Consider the following 17,500-nt stretch of genomic DNA (forward strand, 5'->3'; position numbering starts at 1 on the left):
GAGTTGGCCCACCACTGATGTATTTATTATGTTAGGAAGATGTGCAGGCTGTACATATTTACAAAGAATTGCATACATGTGCAAACAAATGGAAATGAATTTGGGAAATGGTACTTTACCCGATAGTCTCTTGTAAGGCTTGTTACTGCTTTTGGTCCCATTTTGGTGCTTCTTGTCCAGGGACACGATTCCCTTCCCGTTCAGAATCTTCTCTGGTGACTGCGGCACGGATTTGGGAACCACCGGCTGCTTCGTCAAAGATGACGCTGAAGAGGCAGCGGTGGAGGCGGAGTTGGTCGCAGAGTTCATTTTAACGTTGGCACCATCTGCTTTCACAAGGTTGGGGATTTTCTCGAGGCTTACTACCGGTACAGGGACACTGGAAAACAGAGGCCCTTTACATTACATACATACATACATACTGGGCTGCAGACGTTCTGATAATGCAGAGCTGGAAATAAACACACTTCAGGGGGTCTGTACAGGGCTCACTGACTGTCCTAAGAGGGTGAATAAATAGAGGTGTCGTGCTTGACACTGGTCCTGAAATACAGTGTATTGTTATGGATGAAGGTGAAACCCCTCATCAGAGACTGACATGACTGTGCTTTGTAAAATGTGTAGAACATCACGTTATGAGACCACAACTCTCGCTCAAAGAAGCCCTCTGGCTAAGAGAATTGTGGTCTTCCAAAAACCCATGAAAGAAAAGGGCAGTTTAGAGCTTGCTGGGGATTGTGTGTTTATTAAAATGGCAGTTTGGCCTCAAAAAGGCGATCACGTGCAAAACATCAGAGAGGGAAAGGGCACCGGTGCTGCAGGCAAAACTGAAGCGGTGTGTGCTGCTGAGTAATTAAAAATCCCAGTTTGAAAAGAAGATAATTCGTGGGAGACGGGAGAGAAGGATATTAGGACTATGAAAAACAACATGTGGTGTAAATACGGGGTTTTACGTTGAACTCCAAGTTTTAGGATAATGTTTATTCTCAAGGTTGTTGAAAAATATACTTCCCCCCCCCTATGTTAGATCATACTCAACACAGATATTCCAAAGATAGCCTACATATTTGTCGTAAATATTGGATTAAATAACATGGAAACATACATCTCAACCCCGTTATAACACGAACCGTTACAACGCGAATCCGCTTATAACGCGATGCAAGCGTGGCTCCCAATTTTCGTAATTATGAATACTTTGCAACACAATTATTAGCATCTTAAATATTTTATTGTACAATGCATACAATTGTACATTATTTCTAACGCGATCCACTTATAACGCGATGTGATTCTTTGGACCCCAAGCACAGCGTTATAAGGGGGTTGAGCTGTAGTTGATTGTAATAATTATCTCTGGAATATTTACATGTGTGTGAATATTGGTTGTATGTAGGTCTTCGATATACTGGTATACTATTCCAGGGTGAGCAGGTTGGTGTAGGCCTGAAAATCTATTCTTAAACCGAACCTCTCCTATGGAGGGAAGGAAAAAATCTTGTTTAAATGTGCAGTCCCATGTAGGAGCAAACTGTACTTGCTAAAAATACAACAGGAACGTGTCCAAATTCAATGTGTATTTTTTTTTTATCCCATCAGGACAGTGCACAAAAACTCTATTAATGATGATCTCTTAAGATCCTTAGATGCTGATCTCTTATTTATTCAATACTCAATATTGTTCAACACGCGTGAAGGAGAGAGAAAAGGGTAACCATCATTCCTGCCGTACTGCAGAAGGGTGCTGGAAACAAGGTGAACTCAACAACACAACTAAGAAAGGGCTGAATATATCAAAACATAGTACTGTATAAAAAATAAAGCCTGTTGTGGATAAACTTACACTGGGAATAAAATATATGACATCTCTCTCTCTCCCCCTAAGTGACAATCCACACACATCTGCAGAGAAGGATAATAGAAAGCAGTAATACACCATCATACAATATCATCTTCAGTTTAACTACATCTTCTCAAACAATATAGATTATTGGATAAAACAGCATGTAAAGGATCTTACGTGAAGATCATTTATGGAGCAAACGGAACTAAGGGCCATAAACATCTAAACATATGTTTAAGATGACGTTGTAAAAATAAAGATGATATTGTATTGCATTATTGCTTTTTAGTACACTATTCTCACAAAACTCTGCCTCCTTCAGAGAGCAAGAAATGGCATGAAGATGCCATAAGGTAGAAATGTCGTGCGATCAGAGGCATTTTAGAGGTGAGGACCATCCAAGAATATTTTGCAGAGGACACCATCATACAATCAACATATAACCCCCTTTTGTCTCAGATTCGCTTTAAAAATAATACAAACAATGTAATCAGATAGCCGTACAGGCATGAGCAATGTGGAAAGATGCGGCATGAATGCGAAAACTGGTCAATAGGTAAACAAATTACAAGCAGACTGAATCATGCTTTCAGAATAAGTCAATCTTTCTATGGGAACAGATGATATATCCATATCATTCCAAGCTGCCCTGCTTGAAAGTAATTTTTTTGGCTTAAACCATTGTACCGTCGCCCGAAGAAGACAAATAAAAGCATTTCATTAGCCACAGAACCGGATCAGTGTGAGTGTGTGTATATATATAAATAAAATTCTTTCTATGTGGGACAGACCCATTAAACTCCCATTCATGAGAGTCTTTTAAACTCATATGACGGTCATTAGTTCAATATGGTTTCACATGGGAATTATTACACGGTTTATACGTCAGTTTGCACTGCCTATCTGGTGATCCCAACACTGAACCCTGCTCCTTTGCCTCTCAAAATGAGTTTCAGTGCATGTTTTATGGTCCTTGAAGGGTGCATTTCCCCAGGCACAGTGAGCCAGCAACTGTGACATGCTTAATGCGTGAAATCTGCATGATGTATAATATTTTCATTAACTCTGGCAAATATAACGGCCTTTTAATAATCATCTTATTATAAATGAGCTTCAAACCTGCGAGGTGTTTCACTTCCTTCTCCACCCTTTTGTATGAGGACCTGGAAATGAATTCCTGCCCCTTCTGCAGGCCGTGTGCCCTCCTCTTTCACAATGCGCCCGCCCGCCTCTCCCGTTGCTACTACGTCCTGTTCAGGGACAGGCTCAATTATAAAGACATCAGCAAAGGAAGTTACCAAATGGTCTTCGGCTGAAGAGAACGTACAACAGACAATGATTACTGCTGCAGCAGGGGAAACCTATTGTGATTCCCAGGAGATTCTAATAAGTGACATCACAACTGTTCGGATATAAGGAAACCGTTTCATCTGTACATTTGTGAAATAATATTTTCTTGACACATTATTGTGACTTCCCTTTAAAAGCAGCACTCCCGTGTTTGACTAAAATGGACCAACAGCACAAATACATTTAATACATTAAAATTAGGTTTAAAAAAAAATCCAGACATTTATAAATATTCTAACCCCTTAGTTTAGAGCAGCATTTCCTGAAGAAAAAAAAGTTTTTATATTTAATATAGGCATGAGGCAGGAGGTATCCGGAGCAGAACCGCATTAATTCTAACCCCAGGAAACCCCCTGCTTCCCGAGATACAGGCCCAGGTATGGGGTACCTAGGCCAAGTTTAAATGTCCCGCTCACGTGGGCCATGATGTAGGAGACTTAAGCATGCAGGAGATACCGGAACCTCGTGCCGGCTACTTCCTGGTTGTTAAAAATCCCGTGGCCGATTGATGACATTGTGGCTTCCTATTATTGGCTCTCGGGCCGAGGGAGATTTGAGCCCCAAAAATGCATGCACAGGTGTGTGTTAATTTAAAGAGGCAATCCAAGCCGTGGTTTACTATTCTTTCATTTTTTTTAATACAAGATTGACACAGGGGTCTCCGGAGCTGAACCTCATTCATTTCAGCTCCGGGGGAACCCCTGCTTCTGGAGATACTTACCTCCGTAGTGGCTGCTGGTAACCCCTCCAGGGTTCACTATGTGGCTGCTTTTCAAAGCCAGGGGCTCTGCGGGCCAATAAAAAGCCGTTGTGTCATCCGGTGCGGCTTCCTGTTGGCCCATGTGTCCCGGGGCTTTAAATTGTAGAAAACTGCAGGAGATACCGGCACCCCTTTCGGAGGTAAGTATCTGGGGAAGCAGGGGGTCCCCAGAGCTGAAATTAACGGGGTTCAACTTCGAAACCGGTATTAAAAAATTTAAATGGAAAAAACCTAAACGGCTTGGATTGATCCTTGAAATAAAAATAAATAAAAATGGGGAAAAAAAGGAGGGGTGGGGGAGGGGGTGCCTTAGGCAGAAAATAGCTTTAAAGTATTTTAACCCCCTCAGCGCCATTGCTTTGTAATGCATTGCAGACCCCACTGACATTGATGGGGTTTATGCCAATTTTGGAATCTGTCTTGAATATGTTTGTAAACAAGACATTAAAATTAGACTGTATAAGTTCCCTTATACATTGCCTTCTGCTAGTTTTACTGCAGGTTAAGAATCTCTACCCCCTTCTCCGATCTGGTTTCCTGAAACTGCGAGTCTAATACATAAACTTAATCACTTTTACCCTGGGGTAAAATAAAATAATAATACTTATTTTCTTCCCAGTTGTGTAAAAAAAACTAAAAAAAAAAAAACCTCATTTCCAATTAGCATGACAAATACTTTCCCAGGCGTGAGTTATATAATCATCTTTAGCTCGCCGATGGCCTCCCTCAATGAGCTTCCATGTACTGCGGGTGTAAGCCGCTCTTCTCCACATTACTCCCACAAAGTTTCTAATGTCATCCACCCCTTGGAATCCAGTCGAGTACCGTCTTCGTCCTATGGTAATTTAGTCGATATGACCGGCCCACAGCCATGTTAATTTATTTGCCCTTGTGATGACGTCACAAACTTTAGTTTACTTCCGAACCCATTCAATCTTTTTCCTGCCATTTGGGGTAATACGCAACATATATATCTCCATACTACTTTGTTTAAAGCTTCTGTCCAAGTGTCACATCCATATGTGAGCACATGTAATATATACACTGGTTGAGCACTTTATGCCTAAGACACAGAGGGAAATTCCATTGGAAGATTGTCTTGTCTCCTCTAAATACATTTCATACGAGCTTTATTCATCTATTGATTTAATTCACAAGGTTACCCATCCACTGATACTTGCTGGCCAAGGTAGACATCGTTTTTGACTTCTACTTATACCATAAAGTTGAAACATTTGTACATCACTTTGGTCTTATTGAGATTCATGTGTATGCCCATCATCTTCCTTGTTTCTGCAAATTCTCTGATTTGTTGCTGGAGATAGTCTGGATTTGGGCAAATCCTAGGTTACTCAAGTACTCATGTTGATTCCTTTGTCTCTCCAATTCAAGGTCTTCTTTCTATGAAAAGCTTTGGTGACATGGTGTCCCCTTGTTGCACACCCTTGCTGATCCTCATCTTGCTTGTATCGTCACGTAGTCTATTGACTGATATGGCATTCTCGTCAACATTTTGACTTCTTAATGCATTTTAAATGGCCTAGGTGTAGACAGAACCAAATGCTTTTTTTGGTCATCTATGAATCCTAAAGTGAATGGTAGATCATATTTAATACTTTGAGAAATCTCTCAGTATAAACTGAAAAATCCCACTTGCTCTCCAGGCAGAGTAAAGTCTGTTGTAGCAGATTTAAGTGACTAGAAGTAGATGAATTTGTATATAGTTCCTGAGGTCTTCTTTGTCTCCATTCTAATGGTTGAACAGAACTACGGCAGAGTTCCACTGTTCTGGAGTTTCCCTGCTCTTCAAGCAACATGTAAAGACCTAGGCCAGGATTCTTCTTCTCAGGTTTTCTAAGATGATGTATAGTGATACTTGTGCAGGCAGGTTCAACCATGCTTTGAAATCTTGAACAGTATACCTGACCTAAGTGGGAAAGGTACTTGCCAACATGCAGTTGAGGCTGACATGGTAACACCTCAACCACAAATATGAACGATACCGCAAAGCGATGACCTTCATTTTCCAGAGGTCGGATTGTCCCTGGGCTTGAAAGCGTTCAAGGAAGAAGTCATGAAAGCAGAGGGGACTATGAATTACTGAAGGTTAAACACCAATTGTGATTTAAACCTCAATCTGGCTATCTACAGCTGCCGGACTCTAAGGCTGCGGCCACACTGCCGCGACGCGCGCTCATGCTTGACAGCGGTGACGTCACCAACTCTCAAAGCATGAGCCAAGCTTAACAGTTTTGACGCAAGAAGTGATCATCGATTTGTTCGCTGCAGATTACATCTGAAGGCAAAAATGGAATAAAGACAACTGATTAAAAAAAGAAGAGAAAAACAAACATCAAGTACAGCAGAGACTTACAACAAAAGTTGAAAAACCACTTCAGCTAGCTTGAAATGCATGGGGATAATTTGACAAACATTTATGAAAAACCTTCTGAAGATTATAGCTGAACGCGCCAAAAAAACTGGAGAAATTAAAAAAAAAAAAAAAAAAACAGGAAAAGAAAATAGCAGATGAGACAAAGCGGTTACGGAGGAAACGGCGTGAAATGAAGCAATCCCAAAACGCAAGAACAAAGACGGAAAATACCGAGCTGTGCCGGACAATCCCGCAAGTGTTCAACGTGGGATGCAAGAAAAGCCAGCTGGTCAAGACGACTATCGAAGATTGCAAACGTTTTACGAAAACCTAGCAGCAACGTATGATTGGGCAGAAGCAAATCATTGCTTGGTTTATGTATTAATATATTGGAAAATCAAAGTAACTAGGAAAAAAAAAAAAAAAAAACAACATGTCCGGGGCACTCAAAATATCAATAAAGAAAATCGAAAAAAATACTTGGCTAACAACAGGGTGCATGCAGTGGGGCCAGGACCAGCACTCAGCTCCAGATAATGTATAACAGGATGGTAGCGTGCAGCACATTACATGTATTACATCAAGCAGAACCGAGATGCTATGAGTGACGTTTCAGACCTCACTCCAGCTTGAGAAAAGTCGCTCATAGTATCTCGGTTTTGTTTGGTGTCATAAATGTATACTTTTGATCCCATAACCCAGTGAGTGCTGCAGACTCCCTTCCTGTCATACAATCAAATTACCGGCAGCACTCCTCCTTGGGACCTTTATCAGGATGTTCAGGTTCCCCTCCCTATTATCTTACCTATGCTGAAATCCCTCATGTCTTCTCTAGTGCTGAGCAACAGATCTAATTGCTCTCCTTCTCTAGTTCTCTCCACCACAAGCTGCAAGTGAAAACAGTCTATTTTTATTTTATTTGTTCCCCCACATTTTCCCTTTTTAATAGAAACAAAAATAAGCAAATTAGAGTTGCATGCATTTTTATACGAATCCCCCGTCTTACAGGGTTGTTCCGAATGAAGTTAAATTATTACTGCACATACTAGAGAAGAAAATCAATTCATCAAGCGTTCAGCAGCCTGAACCTGTCATCTGCCACCAATAAAAGTTATGTATGCTCATAATGGTGTGTTTGGGGGGAGAGAGACACGCTATTTTTTTTTTTTTTTAAACTCGTCTACATTAAAGACACATTTGTGGTTCTTATTCTCTTTATCTTGCCCTTCCTGTTACATTAAATAATTGGATAACTTACATTTGAACCAATTGTATGAAAAACCACACAGGAGTGAGTCATTAGTAACAAAAACTCCCCTGAAAGATAAAACCTCCCCGCGCAGTAGTTACGTTTTTTCCATTTTAATGGCCAAGATCCAAGTAGCATTTTGATTTTGAGCTTGAAAGTTGGCCCCTATCGCTCAGTAAAATGCGGGGCCGCACTTTGAAATAACCATAGATTGTGATTTTACATGCGCGCACATTTTATCATGTTATTTCTTTCCCACTAATCCAGGACTAACGTGAGATTTTAATGACACATTTAACAAGGCCTAGAAAGTGTAGGCAGAGACATTAAAGAGAGGTTTAAAAAGGTCACAGAGACTTCTTAAAAAAAAAAAAATATGACGTGAATCAGTTTTATTGGACGATAAAATCCCATGCAGCCAGAAAATAACCCTTTTGTGAAAAATGTCACAGTCTATTATATTCCCTATATAAATCTAACCATGCTAATAGCAAAACATTTGTCTGCTTTCATTTTTGGAGGCAGCAGTAATGCACGCGACATAATAATATAAACACATAATGGGAATAAGCGCTTGAGACATAAAAGTAACATTAGGAAAAAGGAATCCCATGCCCCAAAGAGATTGCAATCTAAGGCCTCGGCCAAGCTCCCCGCTGGCGTGCTGAGGCTCAGGGAAAGCGGGTGCTTTCCCTGGCCTTACGGTTGCTTGCCCTGCGCGCCGTCAGGGGGCGGGCCAGTGACGTCACAGAGCTGGTTCGCCCTCATTGGGCGAACCGCTCACGTGACCGGCACTGCGCTCCGGCAAGCGCGTGAATTTAAAAATCTGCTAAAACCTACGCTTCCGCGCGCTTGCAGAAGCGTAGGCGAGCCCCCACTAAAGCCGCTCTAATTGCGGCTGTAGGGGCTCAGTGACAAGCATGAGCGAGCGTCAGCACGCTTCAGCGAGCAAGCGCTTACCATGGACGAGGCCTAAGAATGGCTGTGCCACCTACTCGATAAAGTGGCAGAACCTGAGAAAATGCCCCCAAAATGTTACTACAATCCACTATTACTTCTTTAGACAGGCCCCAATCCAATATACTCTGAAGCCGTCTCTTCCTGTGATGGAGCAGAGATCAGCTCCATTCAAGTGAATGGGGCTTCCTAAAATGTTCCCCAGCACAGGGAAGGCTTCACCGCACACTGAGAGGGGACCAACAACCTTCACAATTTCCAGCTGAAGCTCACGGTCCAGGATCCATCCTGAACATTAACAAGCTGCAATATATATCATTCCCGAGTATAATTACACACTTACAACTTCTTTGGCTTAAGAGATTTGAGACCAAAATGAACACGCCGTTTTGACTCCCGTCAATTATCACAGCTGCTGTTCCCTGGTCGTGCAAACCCTACAAACTAAGCCGAAAAAACTCTGCCATGAAGACGTTTCTCACTGGCTCTTACTCAGGTTTAGAGCCGGTGGAGGCGCACACATCCCAGAGTCAGCATCTCAGGCACGCTAATGAATTTCTGCGGCAACGCTTTCCTTCTGCGGGAAGCTAGAAGTGGGGTTCAGTATTGGCCAGGTCGCCTCTTTATTTGCTCCCTCAGTTTTAAAGAAATGCCCGCTGCTGCTTTGAGTTGGGGCATCAATCTCCTACGCAGGCAAACTCCACTTTCTCTATCGGAGGTCAGAGGTTGGCAGCACCATTCGTGGTATTCATTTGTTTATACAGACGAGTGTTGGTCTTTTAAGAATCTATTATTTAGGAACAGGCACCACATCATCCAGAGGTGAAGGGATTAAAACAAACGTATGAGGTTAATAAATACATAGGAAGAGGGTAATGTATTGGGAGCAGGACTAAGAGTCCAGCAGCAGTCTCAGGAACGGCTCACTAATGGCATACCCAAGAAATCTGTTTTTTTGTGCAGCCTGCTGATGCATTAAACTTTAAACCCAGAGGAGGGAAGACAGGTTGAAGCACTCCCCCCCCACCCTGCCCCCCCTCAACCCTCAATTCCAGCTGCCAGGGCACACTAAAAGTGGTAAACAAAATGAACTATAAAATGACTTCACGTTCAGAGATTAGAGGCCAGCTGGAACTTCATCGGCGATGCTGCAATTACACGAGACAAGTCACAATCATGTCTTGGAGTTCTGCTACTTTGAAATAAAGCAAAACCCTTCACATTCTAGCCTGCTCCACCCTGTGCTTTGTAATGTAGGGACTCCTGTGGCTTCTAAGCCTGGGACAGCACCATTAAACTCTTTGCTATGTTCACAGTGCAAACACAGACACCCACTCCCCCAGCAGCACCGCTAGGAAAGCTTGGTTAATAGTTCATTGTTATTGAAGAATCTTGAAAGCAGCAGCAAGTGAGCTTTGTTCATTTCCCACTCTCAGAGAGAGCATGCGGGCGGGCGCGAGAACCGGGTAATTAGTCATCAATGGACGTTACGTCCTCTCTCTTAATTTAAAGGTTAGAACCTAAAACGCCAAACTCTTCTGGGAACCATGATGCAGTGGCCAGACTTATCCACTGTTGTAGAAAATGTTGTTGCAATGGTCTCATATGTAGACCTGCCCACTTGACTACATTTAACGTTGATGTAAACTTTCGTAGGAGCTTCATGCAGCCTCCTGCCGGCGATCCGTTTGCTTTTCTTAGTAGTTTTGCTTGTATTGCAATGTCTTGGCTCCTTGCATATGGTAATCTCACTTTTCCTTCTGCTGTGTGGAACTCTACCCTTAAGAATTTTCGGGACTGTGTAGGCACTAAGTGACTTTTGTCGGTGTTTATAAGCCAGCCATGTTATTTCAGAAAGGACATGACAATGTCTTTGTCTCGTACTAGTTTTTCTAGACTTTGCGATTTCACCAGGATATCGTCTAGATATGGATAGATCTCCACGCCTCTTGTTCTTAGTTCTGCTACCAATGGAGCCAAGACCTTTGTGAATGGTCTGGGAGAGGTCGCCAGTCCGAATGGCAGCGCCGTATATTGATAATGTTACTGGTCTATTGTAAACCTGAGAAATCTTCGATGTCTCTTAGCTATAGGGATATGTAGATATGCATCCCTTAGATCTATGGATAACATCCAATCTTTTGGCTTTACTTCCTGAATGATGATGTTTAGGGAAATCATATTGAACTTCCTTACTCGTAAAAAAGTATTCACGGTTCTTAGATCCAAGACTGCTCTGCAACCTCCTGATCCTTTTTCTACCAGGAATACTTTGGAATAAATCCCTTTTCCCCTCTGTATTCGAGGAAACTTTATTATTACGTTGGACTGTAATAACTGCTTCAGGACAATTCTCATTTGTGTTACATTTTCCCTGGTCTGTAAACTCTTTGTTGTTAGGAATATATCTCTTCTTGGTATATTCTCGAATTCCAGGTGGTATCCGAAAAGAATGGTCTGCAGTACCCACCTTTCCTTTATCGATTGGGCCCACCCATGCTGCTCCAAATTGGTTCAGTCTTCCCCCCACCGGGAACTGCTGGGCCCCCTGACCTACATGCAAATTTTCCTCTGGGGAATGACGCTCTCCCTCTGGTGCCACAAAAAAAGTTTACTTTGTCCGCCTCTCCATGTCGCCTGTCTTGCGAACGGTCTCCCAGGCCGATACGCCCTTGCTTCTCTATACTGATTTCTTTCCGTCTGCTGGGATGTAGGCCCATATCTTCTATTACTACTCTCAGGGGAAAAAAGGTACTCTTATCTCCTGATGCTTTAGTTATAAATTACATCTAATTTATTTCCAAATAGGAATTCTCCTTCAAAAGGCAGGTTCACAGACTATTTTTGGACGCTGCATCTGCCATCCATTGCCTGGGCCATAGCGCTCTTCTTGCCGTTACCGAAAAAGCCATGGACTTGGCTGCTGATTTTACCCCGTCCAGTGAGGCTTCAGCGATGTAGTCTGCTGCACATCTGACTTGAGACAGTGCTTTTAAAGTAGAAGTTCTCTTCACTCCTTTTTCCAGTGCTTCTTCAATATTAGCAATCCATGACGTTGTTGATATTGCTGGTTTACATGCTGTGCCTGCTGTAACATACGCTTTCTTTAGAACGCTATCCATCTTCTTGACCATAACGTCCCAAAGAGTTGCTGTTATTTATTGGGTATGGTTGTTTTGTTTGATAGTCCAAAGATTGATGCAGCAATCTCTAGAATAACATCCCAGAATTTAACTTCCTCCTGCGCAAAGTGATACATTTTATTAAATTTTCCATCTGGACGTGACAATTCTATTTGTATCATATCCTTGATTATTTGGTGAACCGTAAAAACTCTGTTTTTCTTCTGCCTTGTTCCAAATAACTTATCCTTTCTCTGAGTTATTTCTTCCGTATCTTCTAACGCCAATACTTCCCTCATTGCCTTTATGAGAGGATCCACCATTTCTAAATCAAATTCTGATTCTTCCGCTTGCATTTCTTGCTCTGATGAATCAAACTCACCTTCTGACACCTGATACATCTTATCTCTGATTTGTCTGAAGAAGCTCTGCCTTTATCTAGGCTAGTCTGAGACCTTGACCTCTTTCTGAGCTGGTTTTACTGCTTCCTGTACAGCAGACTCCACACTTTGTTTAACTGTCTTTCATCCAAACTAAGAAATTATTCATTTGGTCAGTTGACTCTCCTGCTGCAGCTTTAAGACAGTCCGCACAAAGCTTTTTTCCCCACTAACGCTGGCTTTTCACACGCCGCACACCACTTGGTCTTTTTAGCAGCCGCCTTATTCTGGTGCAGGGATTCTACTGCACCGTTAGAAGTTCTTTCTTCTGGTTGATTAACCATAGTACTAATTTTATAAAAACAATATAAAACTCGATATAATTCCTATAATTGCATGAAATCAACTCTCTTAACCTTGAACACTAATCTAAGGACTCACCTAGCCTTGGATAGCGACCCTTTAACTCCTCCAGCTTCCATACTGGCCTCAGTATCCTGTGTCTGGCTCCGTCTGTCTGCTGAGCGCTCCATGCTGCCGCAGTACCGGTTCCTTCACACGCTGTGGGCCGTCGCGCTGTTGCTCTGACGTAAGCCCAATAGGTGTGTTTTGGCTCTCACGCGCAAGTGCCCGCCGGTGGAACGCAACACGCACGTGTGAACTTGTGCGCGCCCGACACTACTCTGTATCCCACACCGCTGCATTCTCAGACGCGTATGTGGTAAACAGTGAGCCTCTGCTCACACAGCTCCTGCTGTTCCCACCCCACCCTCGTGTTAGCACGCGTCCTTCTTGGGCTTGCCCGGTCGCACGGGCCTCCATCTTGCCACCCCCTAGGGATGCGTCGACCGGAGCTTCAGGGCAGAGAGGCCGAGAACCCTGGCTGACTGTACTAACTACAGTCAGGTGAGTCCTTTTCCTTACAAAATAATAAAACCTGCTACTAGCTGTAAGGACAGGAAAAATACTAACTTGCAGGTAGAGGGAGGGGCCTTTATGGCCTACCTACAAAGATCAATTTCCTGTCCTACTAAGCTAAGGAGGGAGTTAACCCAAGAGTGCCCACTGCCAGGGTGATCAGGAAATAAATGTTTTCTTCTACGTCACATCGCGGATCCCATCTCGCCACCCTTGAGGTGGCGAGATGAGAACCTGCGAGTTGCAGCCGCGAAGCTACTAGAATTGCTTGATTTTTCCAAAAATGCGAGTTTGAGCATTCTTGGAGCTCTCGCGTGGTTTGTCTGAGCCCGATTGGGAAGAAGCACTGTTGGAGCGAGTTTGGCATGCTATCAAAGCTTTCTGAATAGCTACATACTGTATGCAAACTCGTTCGAGAAGTGCTCAAAGAGAGATCAACTAAACATGGCAAAAACAGAGCTCATCACTTCCTCCCAAACCTGGCCCTATTTCCTCCTTCTACATTACTGTTGGAAGTACCATCATTTACCCAGTAGCCCAAGAACGCTGCCTACGGGTCACACTCGACTCCTCTCTCACATTCTTTTCCCACATACAAAACATTACTAAAAGCTGTCGCTTTTTCCTCCGCAATATAACAAAGATACGCCCTTTCCTCTGGTGCTTTACTGCTAAAACTCTGACTCAGGTCCTCATTCTCTCCCGTCTTGATTACTGCAACCTCCTGCTGTCCGGCCTTCCTGCCTCTCACCTGTCTCCCCTACAATCTATCCTAAACACTGCTGCCAAAATCACCCTACTCTTTCCTAAATCTGTCTCAGTGTCTCCCCTGCTGAAATCTCTCTCCTGGCTTCCTATCAAATCCTGTATCACACACTCAATTCTCCTCCTCACTTTTAAAGCTTTACACTCTTCTGCTCCTCCTTACATCTCAGCCCTAATTTCTCACTATAACCATTCCAGCTCTTGCGTTCTGCTCAAGGATGTCTTCTCTCTACCCCTTTTGTATCTAAAGCCCTCTCCCGCCTTAAACCCTTCTCACCGACTGCCCCACACCTCTGGAATGCCCCTCCCCTCAATATCCGACTAGCACCCTCTCTATCCACCTTTAAGACCCACCTGCTTAAGGAAGCATGTGAGTAGCTCCATGGGTGATAATTAACACATCATACATTAACCTTGGCCCCTTGCAGACACACTTACCAGAATGCCCTCCTACTGTCTCTGTACGTTCTTCTTACCAACAAAATTAGATTGTAAGCTCTTCGGAGCAGGGACTCCTTCTCCTAAATGTTACTTCTATGTCAGAAGCACTTCTTCCCTTTGTCACTATTACGGCTGTGAAGCGCTATGTACATTAATGGCGCTATATAAATAAAGACATACATACATTCATACAAATGCTCGTTGAGTCACTTATCGAAGTTTAGTGAATAGACGCCATAGCGTGAGTTCATCCCAATACACAGCATCTCAAATACCTCATACAACCGATATTAGAGCGAGACCTCAAAATTCAACCAAAACACAATGAATATCCATTTAAAGAAGTGATCCCCTAAAAAAACAAGTTATATATATATATCTATATATAGAGAGAGTAGTGCAGTGGAGTATATATATACAGCTAAACCCGTTACACCACGATCCGCTACAATGCAGATCCGCTTATAACGTGGTCTGAGCGTGACTCAAGTTTCTAAAAAGCTAAGCTGCAAAATAAAATCTTTTAAATACAAATATTCAATGCTTTATTGCTAACGGACACACACGCACACACATCAACCCCCTTTTGCTTTGCAGAAGTAAAGTGACACAGCTCTTCCTGGTCGGGTTAGTCTCAGCTGAGAGGTGAGAAGTGTGGGTGTCAGTGTGTACAGTGAACAGTAGGAGAAGGAGCTAGTGTTGGCTGCAGCTATAGAAGAGTGATGGAGAGCAGAGCAAAGTAGGGGGCTCCAGGACAACCCAGCTCTGCAGCCATGGAAAATGAACCCAGCTCCTCCTGTTGCTGCTACTGGCTCCATCCTTTATCACCCTGCTTGAATTACTGCATAGTGGCATTTTTATTCATTTATTTTTTACCTCAAAACACACGTATTATTATTTTGCTTTTCTGTCCTTGCGAAAATGTTAAGTGAGCTCCTGATGGGCGTTTTTATTGTGATTTTACCGGGCAAGGGAACTTCTTTGCAATACTCCAGTGACATGTGCAATTGGAAAGGATGGTAAGGAGCATGGATGTAACTGTCTGCACGGGTTAAGGGAACTCTCTAACCCACTAGATCCCGAGTAAGGCCATATAATATGTCCCTGGTTGCTGCATGGATAGGTTTCATTTACAAGGGGGCTATTTATCTCTCAAATGGGCATTTTGGGTTTTTTGCATGAACATGTAATTTTTTGAGCTACTGATCCATAGTAAAGTGCTCTCCAAACACAGCTGAAGTTCAGCAGCAACACATTTACAAAATGTGCTCTAATGTCAGTATTGTGTATAATCTTTGTGCTTGGCATCTTGTAAAAGAATTGGAAGTGTTCTATGTAATTTTTTTAAGTCACGTTTTTTTCCTTCTTTTTCAAATTAGTCCACCCCAATAATAAACGCATTACTTGGATTCACGCACGCCATCTGTGTAATGGCCAACTTGGGAAGTGGATGCAACAGTAGAGACATGCTGTGAAACACCACCTCCATCCTTTAAACTCATAAGATGCTGTTTTTTTTTTTTAAACACCCAGCTTTATTGGTGACAGACAGACACGGAGATACACAAACAAACACACACACACACACACACACACACACACACACACACACACACACACACACACACACACACAGACACACACACACACACACACACACACACACACTGCGATGGCTGACCCGTGGTGTCGAATCCCCTGCACCAGCTCCGGTTAAGTCCTGATAGCGGCGGCCATTTCCCCCCCCCCCCCTCGCAATCCCGGTTATAACGCGGTCTCATTATGTGGACCACGAGCACCGCGTTATAATAGGGTTCAGGTGTGTGTGTGTGTGTGTATGTATATACAGTGTTCGACAATCCTATACATTTACTCGCCCGGGGCGGGTGGATTTAACCCCCGGGCGAGTAACTATTGGCCCAAGCAGCACACGTGTTTTGTTTTTTAAATTTTCCCTGCTCGCGCTGAAATTTCCCTGCTCGCGCTGGCTGAAAAAAAAAAAAAAAACTCCCCCTACCTGACAGATGATTGGCGCGCGCTCCCAGGCTTTGTGGGCGCACGGCCAGGCTCTATATGAGCCAGCCCCCAACGAGCGGCCATTTTTTCCCATGGAGGATGGAGGACACAGTAAGTATTATCTGTGCCTTCCTCCACCTCCCTCCCCTCCCCGGTGCTCCTGCTGCCCGCAGTTATGGTGATGGGAGCGGGGGATGCCCCCTCATGTCCCCCCCCCCCGCTTCCCCCCCGGTCTCGTGTCAGAGAGCGCGGCGGGTGATGGGAGCGGGGGATGCCCCCTCATGTCCCCCCCCCCGCTCCCGTGTCAGAGAGCGCGACGGGTGATGGGAGCGGGGGATGTCCCCGCTTCCCCCCGGTCCCGCGTCAGAGAGCGCGCCGGGTGATGGGAGCGGGGGATGCCCCCTCATGTCCCCGCTTCCCCCCGGTCCCGCGTCAGAGAGCGCGCCGGGTGATGGGAGCGGGGGATGTCCCCGCTTCCCCCCCCGCTTCCCCCCGGTCCCGCGTCAGAGAGTGCGCCGGGTGATGGGAGCGGGGGATGCCCCCTCATGTCCTCGCTTCCCCCCCCCCCCCCCGCTTCCTCCCGGTCCCGCGTCAGAGAGCGCGCCGGGTGATGGGAGTGGGGGATGCCCCCTCATGTCCCCGCTTCCCCCCGGTCCCGCGTCAGAGAGCGTGCCGGGTGATGGGAGCAGGGGATGCCCCCTCATGTCCCCGCTTTCCCCCCCCCCCCGCTTCCCCCCGGGCCCGCGTCAGAGAGCGCGCCGGGTGATGGGAGCGGGGGAAGCCCCCTCATGTGGGAGCGGAGCAGGAGATGGGCGGGGGAGCGTGGTGGTGCTGGTCGCGGCCTGTGTGTGTGTATATATGTGTGTATATAGGTGTGTATATATGTGTGTGTGTGTGTGTGTGTGTATATATGTGTGTGGGAGTGTGTGTATGTATGTGGGAGTGTGTGTATGTATGTGGGAGTGTGTGTATGTATGTGGGAGTGTGTATGTATGTGGGAGTGTGTGTATGTATGTGGAAGTGTGTGTATGTATGTGGGAGTGTGTGTATGTATGTGTGTGTGTGTGTGTGTGTGTATGTATGTATATATATATATATATATATATATATATAGGAGAATGTGTATGTGTGTATGGGAGTATGTGTGACACCAGAGGTACCTCCCCCCCCCAATCAGTCAGTCACCTCTGCCCCGGTCAGTCAGTCACCCCTGCCCCGGTCAGTCAGTCACCCCTGCCCCCCTCTCTCTGGTCTCCCCCCATCTCCCCTCTCTCTGGTCTCCCCCCGTCTCCCCTCTCTCTGGTCTCCCCCGTCTCTGGTCTCCC

General features: G+C 44.6%; 1 protein-coding gene across 11 annotated transcripts in view; it reads right to left on the reverse strand.

Annotated features, from left to right (window-relative positions):
* ATXN7L1 (ataxin 7 like 1) overlaps nucleotides 1-17,500 on the reverse strand; it is a 136,268-nt gene that overhangs the window by 22,790 nt on the left and 95,978 nt on the right. For 10 of the 11 annotated variants that reach the window (XM_075599684.1, XM_075599683.1, XM_075599682.1 and 7 more), the window contains one exon: nucleotides 120-379. In XM_075599684.1, coding sequence (XP_075455799.1) covers nucleotides 120-379 — 260 coding nt within the window. Of the gene's footprint in view, nucleotides 1-119; nucleotides 380-7,132; nucleotides 7,201-17,500 lie in introns of those variants that run through there. The other variant, XM_075599693.1, reaches the window with a different exon arrangement.

The sequence above is a fragment of the Ascaphus truei genome, chromosome 5, assembly GCF_040206685.1.
Source record: "Ascaphus truei isolate aAscTru1 chromosome 5, aAscTru1.hap1, whole genome shotgun sequence".
NCBI classification, from domain to species: Eukaryota; Metazoa; Chordata; class Amphibia; order Anura; family Ascaphidae; genus Ascaphus; species Ascaphus truei.